At 44.6% G+C, this 6937-nt stretch overlaps 1 protein-coding gene across 1 annotated transcript; it reads left to right on the top strand.

The window, feature by feature from the left end:
• The first annotated feature begins 229 nt into the window (after positions 1 to 229).
• Positions 230 to 2961, top strand: LOC132387406 (probable G-protein coupled receptor 139). Its single transcript, XM_059959770.1, has 2 exons — positions 230 to 410; positions 2063 to 2961. Exons 1-2 carry the CDS (start codon positions 230 to 232, stop codon positions 2959 to 2961), a joined length of 1080 nt encoding a protein of 359 aa, XP_059815753.1.
• Positions 2962 to 6937: the final 3976 nt, after the last annotated feature.

Raw genomic sequence — 6937 nt, 5'->3', positions numbered from 1 at the left:
CTCTGCTAAGAGAAAATCCAAGGGTTAACCCTTCGTATGATTTCATCTAAAATAATTAGCGTCTGTTCCATGTAGGTTGATGACGTCAGCGTTGAGTTTCTCTTCCTTATTAATAAGCGGTCCTGTCCGTCAGTTGCTCCAGATTCAGAGAGAACATCACCTCCTGTCACGAAAGGAGTTCCGGAGCTGCAGTGTGAGGCAGAGTAAGGAGAGACTGGTTCGTTCTGTCATGGATCAAAATCTGAGTAGTGAAGCGTGGGATATAACAGGAAATGGGAAAAATATCTTCTGGATGGTTCCATATATTTTCCGAGATGATGATTCGGTAACGATAGATCATCGGGTCAAGTATGTTTTAGTCGCCATTCAAGTTATTTTCTTTCCTGTCCTCGCCATCATTGCTCTTCCCGGTGAGTTTTTCCAAAGAAAACATATGAAACAGAATATAACAGCACATTTTCCTTCTCATAATCTCATAATAATGTTATGCTATGTTATGTTATGTTATGCTATGTGCATTTTGGTAATTGACAAACCCGCGGACATCTGTTTAAGAAAATATGTGCTCGCAGTGGCGATGATCCAGAGCAGGTTTAGGAGAATAAACGGTTCACTGGAGTTTAGGAGGATGCGCTGTGGCAACTGGGGAAGCTTACCTGTAATTGAAACGCTCAGACAGATCTGTCATGCAGCGTCTGCATCCAAAGTAGGAGAGGCCTGGATCAGAGAGCGCAGCCTCGCAATAGACGTATACCGCCTTCAGAACTGAGCAGAGGAGGAATTTCTATTGCCAGAGGCAATTTGCGACATATGATTGGAAACTGATACTCACTCACTCAATGTGGGCAAACAGAAAGAAGGGTTAGTGCTAAGTCTCCGGGCTCCTGCTCGATCTGCAATCCAGATTCCCTCGGTAAGAATCAGGGACAGGAACCTGTGCTTCAGGTACACGTATTGGGTGTCAAGGACACTTATTTCATGACAGTTCAGGGTCTGGATTCAGATCTTTTTTTTTTCCGCAGCCCGTACAAAATCTGACAATCGTCAAGCCAAAGTTGGCTTGCAGGCACAAAAGTTTATTCAGAAGGCAAATGAATGTTGGCGCTCATTGCTGGAGGGATTGAGCTCAAGAGCAGGGATATCATGCCACAACGATACAGGGTACTGGTGAGAGGGCACCTGGAGCACTGAGTGCAGTTCCTGTCTCCATACCGGAAGAACAATACACTGGCTATGGAGACAACGCAATAGACGTTCACCCATACCCTGACTCTAACCCTAATCCTAGAGATGAAAAGTTTGAGTCGCCTGTGATTATACTCTCTGGAATTCAGAAGAATGAGAGGTGACCATATAGAGACATATAAGATTTTGAAAGGGTTTAGATAAATTAGAAGTAGGAACGTTGTTTCCCTTGGTAGGTGAGACTCGAACTGTGAGATATTGCCTCAAGATTCAGGGGATAAAATTTAGGACGGAGATGAGGAGAAACTGTGAGTGGCGAATCTGTGGAATTTTCCGCCCAGGGAACCAGTTGAGTCTTCCTAACTAAATATGTTTAAGGTACAGTTATATAGAATTTTAGATAGTGGGGGAATTAAGGGTTATGAGGAATGGTCAGATGAATGGAGCTGAGTTTACGGACAGATCAACGAAGATCTATCGGATGGGGGGGTCAGTCTCGACAGGGTGAATTGCCTACTCCTGCTCCTATTTCTTACGTTCTTATAGTTATCAGTGTTCTGCACTTTCTGTCACTTTACAGACGTTCCATCCAACAGATTGCACGGAGTTTACGCTAGTTTGCAAAATGGTTTAGTTTTATTGAATGGTATTCACTGCCGTTACTTTCCACCATCTCGTACAATCATTTCTAACATTTCTACAGACAAAAAAAAAAGACCAGTCTGCTTTATGTGCTTGCTTTATGGGATCTCTTCCTGATTGGTCATCGCTACCATTGTACTAATCCCACTAATTCCTATCGTTGGCACACACTGCATGTTTGCTTTAAGAAAACTCTTGCTAATGTCTTTACCCAGATTGTTTCCTTTGTTCGCAGTGAACACGGTGACCATATTGGTCCTGTCTCGGGGAAAGTGCGGCCTCTCCAGAGCTGTCACTTACTACCTGGTTGCCATGGCAGTGGCGGATCTTCTGTTTCTTATCCTGGACCTGATACTCAGCAAGATTCTGATTGCGTACTTGCCAGTGGAAGTTGTCGTCTGGTCATTCCGCATGCCGGTCTGTAATATCCACGCTGTTTTGCTTTACAGCGTCACCGACTCTTCGGTCTGGTTCACAGTTGCTTTCACGTTTGATCGATTTATCGCAATATGTTGCCAGAAGCTGAAAAGGAAATATTGCACCTGGAAAACTGCAGCCGTGGTCTTGGGGGCAGTGGCAGTGATCAGCCATTTAAAGGATCTTTACTGGTATTTTAGTCTCTTCGGATATTACTCGTGGATAATTGCTCCATTCATTTGTCTGAACAGGGTGCATTATTTGAATTTATATATCGGGATGCAAATTGATCTCTTTTATTACTTCCTCAACCCTGTTATCCCATTTGAGCTTGTTCTCCTGATGAATTGCTTAACTGTCAGACATGTCTTACTCGCCAGCAGGGCCCGCAGGAGACTTCGCTCTACCGGCAGCGGACAAAGTGCCAAAGACCCGGAGATGGAAACTCGCAAGAAGTCCCTTATTTTACTCTTGGTTATCTCCGGAAATTTCATCCTGCTATGGGCACCTTTCACGGTGTATTCCGCGTGGAATCGGCTGTACTTTACCACGTCTGTGCGTCCGCCCGATTCCCTACGAGAGCTGGGCATCATTCTGCAGCTTCTGAGCTGTTGTACGAACACGGACCTTTACACTGTTACACAGAACAAGTTCAGGCAGCAGCTAAAGATTGTGGTAAAATCTCCGCTCGCGCTCATTGTTGCGAGGAAGCTGTGAACTAGCGGAATGTCCTACCCGGCACAAGTGTTTTTCAATAAATTGCGGGCACCTTCGGTCCCACTCTATGCTTGTTCCGCCCAGACCTCGCAAGCTACAATTACAGACAAAGTTCCCTAACACAGCCTCGCTGCGTTTCCTTCATTCACCGACTTTCATCCCCATCTCTGCAGCATCGAAGCTCACTGCAGATCTTCGTACATCTTTCCTCCTTCTACCACCGTGCAGACGTACATGCGTTCGGTTATCAGGCCTTACTCCTACGAGGATGTTTGTGCTCCCGACACTACCCATTCAATCCCGATAGTGACGACTGAATTCGACGCTGAGCTCGCCAATTTCATCAACGTTGCCTGAACATTTCCGCTCCACCCTCAGATCAACTTGGTCACATTCTGTCACCACTGTCGTCTTATTTTCTCTGTGTCCTCAATTCCAGACACCGATTATCTACCGAAATGTTTTGCAAAGCCACTGACTCCCAGAGCTTTCTTGAATATATCACTTGCCACCCCGATACTTGTAAAAGTGTTCTTTCATTCTATGGTTACGCCTGATGAGTATTTCCATCCAAGGCATTCGAGGTGTGCTCTCTGTTAAAGTTAACGGAAATTCGCTTCCACTACCATCTTCTCCAGCATTTCCTGCGATCCAGAAGCAGCCTATCCCACCTAATATAATGATGGAGGCAGTGTACCTCTGATCACAATTATTACTCCAGTACTCTCCGCAGGCAATATACTTTATTAGCTTCTGCCATCTTCAACGCGATCTCCACCAGACGCATTTTCCCTCCCCCAGTTCCGCTTTCTGAAGATCTTTCTCTGCGCAAATTCACTGGTTTCTGGTCCCTCCATATAGGACTCGTCTGGTCCTACAAAGTCCCTCAATATTACAGCTGTCCGTGCGCTATCTCTCTCACAGGCGTTAAGACACGAAGCCATCAGTTTGGGTGAAGTGATGTTTTCACCTGCGAAACATTCGGGGTCATTGATTAAATTTCACGCACCCAGTGCGGCCTTTACTATCTTAGAGAGGTTTGATAAATATTGTGCAACAATTCACCGCCTCCCTCTGGAATTGTAAGTGTCTACCCATTTCCGTCGCACTTCACATCCCCTTACAGGCATGTCGGTCGACAGCGTCTAATACTGCCACGATGAGTCCCAACTCATTGTAGTAGTAAAACCTCACAATCCCTCTGCTAGCCTCCAACCACATGACGTGCACATCCATTTGTCTTCCCGCCGCTAAGCAACGTCGTCGGTTTTCTCACAGCTCTCCCTTTACTTTCCCGTCACTCAGGTGAGGTTCTCGCGCATTTCTGGCAAACAGTCCCTCATGAATTGGCCACCATCATCAGAACTCTTTATTTGATTAAATGGACTTCTGTCCTTTCCGTTTCCGCTTCCTCACCTCCACGACTTCCTGCTATCAGCCATCGGCATTATTTATGATTCTCTTTCTTTTCGAGTCCCTAGTCTCCCGCTTTCCCACTCCGCTTGACTTGCCTACACTTTCCAGCTTGTTTTCCTTCCCTTCACTGTCCCTAAAGGTGCTTACAGTGAGTTGACTCCTTTACGGTTTTAACTCCTGCTGCAGCAAGAGTAGAGCAGGGAAGACTGAAACGAACTTCCAATGAATCGTTTTGTTGTATTGTGCCTTACTATTCACCTGTAGCTTTTACACCTTATTCTATACCGTTGTTGTTTTACTTCAATGCACTGTATAATGATTTGGTCTGCACGGACACTATGCATTACAAGCGTTTTAATGAATATTCATTTCACTGCTTTATGGTACCTGTGACAATAGTAAAATAAATCCAATTCCAATCCGGCTACGGAGTATCACGGAGCACATGTATAACATCCTGACCACTACCAGTGTGGTGGGGTGAAATATTCCTTCAGGCAGCCAGGAGTATTTTTCCTGGAGCAGTGTGAGCCGGACCGCTCGCTAGGATATAGATTTGTGATGTCGGAATCACGGATAATGTGTAAACCATGTAAGTAGTGCATTTGATCAGGAGCTCTATGTGCCTCCCCTGTCCAAGTGCTCCTGTCGATAATTCCGAAATTCAGTGAAATTCTCTGCATTCGCCAATCAATCGGGAAGCATGTTAGAGATTAGAAAAATCCCTCTTGGTGAAGGAAGAAGGGTGTATTTTCCCCTCTGATACAGTTTCGCCGGAAAACAACCCATCCCTCTAAATTTGTGTACCAATATTTTAGTCTCTTGTATTCTATGCCTCATGTCCCCTTCAGTGTGTTCCACTCCATCGAATACACACTCGACCTGATCCAGTCGTTCCTTTATACTGAATTACCATTCCATCAAAATGTTCCTTAATCTCTTCAGCACCATTACGGTACGGTAATTCTTCACGGTATTGTGTCGACCGGAACTGTAACGGGACGTCTGATGATAGAAGAAACGAATAAGTATAAATTTGTAAAAAAAAAAACACCTCTCTGTTCTTCTGTTGTGTGTCTGAAGAGAACAAAACATGGCTGTTCTTTTATATGTGACGGTGCAAATTTTAGATTGGTGTTATTAAATCAATGGCTCCAGCTATGTGAAATATCAAAATCGTCAGTCTGTTTTTGCTCTGGTCTGCGCAAATGGAAGAAACACGGAGGACATTATTAACTGTTCTTTCCAACTTTGCGGCTACCTTTAGGGATCTATAGACTCAGACGGAGGAAAGGGTTTAATGTTCCAAACGATAAAGCTGGCTTTCATGGAGATTTGTCTCTACTTAGCCGTCTTTCCAAATCCAATCAATGTAACTGATGCGCGTTAGCAAACAAGTCTCATGTCCCAGCGCCAATCTTGGCCGTATACCCACGATCGTCCGACTTAGAACACATAGAATATTTGAAGATCAGAGGTGGAGGTGAACGTGTAGGAGACTATTTCAACGCAGGTTCAGAACATTTGTCCCACAACATTTATGCAGGGCATGATGATAATTTTCTCTATTACTTGTTACTTTGCATGATGCACATCAGAAGCACTGCCGGTTCATGAACAAAGTGCTTCTTGCCGTATCGGCCTCGACCTCGACCTCGTCCCGGGGCAGTACGCTCTGCCTGAGAAAGCACCATCGAAATGTCCTCCGAAATTTTCCTCTCGGTATAAACAAATTCCTTCCAAGGGATATGATTTACAGGTAAGGGGAAAATATCTCTGTCTGAGCTGTATTACTCATACTATTTATAGTTCTGCCGATTCTCTCTTCAGCCCATAATGCAGCAAAAGAAGAGAGAAAGCAACAATTCTTGTTTGCGTGACCATTTCCCATATTAAATATTCATTACCCCGGGCAATATCTCAGAGAATCATCTTTAAACCCAATAAACACTCTAGCACTTCCAAATAGAGACGAATAGAGACGAACAGAGCCGCAGACAACACTCCAAATGAAATCGTATCAATGCTTCACGTAGCAAAATCATGGGTGTTTGAAGTTAATATTCAGCTTCATTTTGTACATATACCGAACACAACATACCGGCCCTTCGCCCCAATACATTGTCAGGACCATATGACGTACTCCGCCTTCGGTGTAACTCTTCCCATCTCCACAGAAAGTTACCCATAATATATGCTGCTCTCCTGAGCAGTGTCTTGGTTTGGTACTAAATAGTCCAAGGCTCCTTACCTCTGGTCAGCTGAGAACGAAAAGTTCCAGCGCAAGACTAACTTCACTGGAAAATCTTTCAAAAAACCATCAATTTTAAGGCACCTCTCGAAAGCGAGTGAGATGACTGGCAGGGCTTATCCCTTCAAAGTGACGCATCATTTGAACATAGAGCAAACAGATTGATCGCGACTGTTGGTAGCACATCACTGACCACTCTGGTACTCTCACTGAGTATTCTGACCGGTCACTGACCACACAGGCAGGGCCACTCCCTCAATATCGGCAATCGTGTTAGAAATGTTTTCAATACGTCCACGAATAAAACAT

This window comes from Hypanus sabinus, unplaced genomic scaffold (genome assembly GCF_030144855.1).
Source record: "Hypanus sabinus isolate sHypSab1 unplaced genomic scaffold, sHypSab1.hap1 scaffold_1824, whole genome shotgun sequence".
Classification (NCBI taxonomy): domain Eukaryota; kingdom Metazoa; phylum Chordata; class Chondrichthyes; order Myliobatiformes; family Dasyatidae; genus Hypanus; species Hypanus sabinus.
This window is presented reverse-complemented; position numbering and strand designations above follow the sequence as displayed.

What these genes read in the sequence shown, in the direction of transcription:
- LOC132387406 (XM_059959770.1), top strand. Translation starts at nt 230, where the DNA reads ATGGATCAAAATCTGAGTAGTGAAGCGTGGGATATAACAGGAAATGGG. An exon ending in CGCCATCATTGCTCTTCCCG is followed by an intron (nt 411 to 2,062) that starts GTGAGTTTTTCC and finishes CTTTGTTCGCAG; the next exon opens with TGAACACGGTGACCATATTG.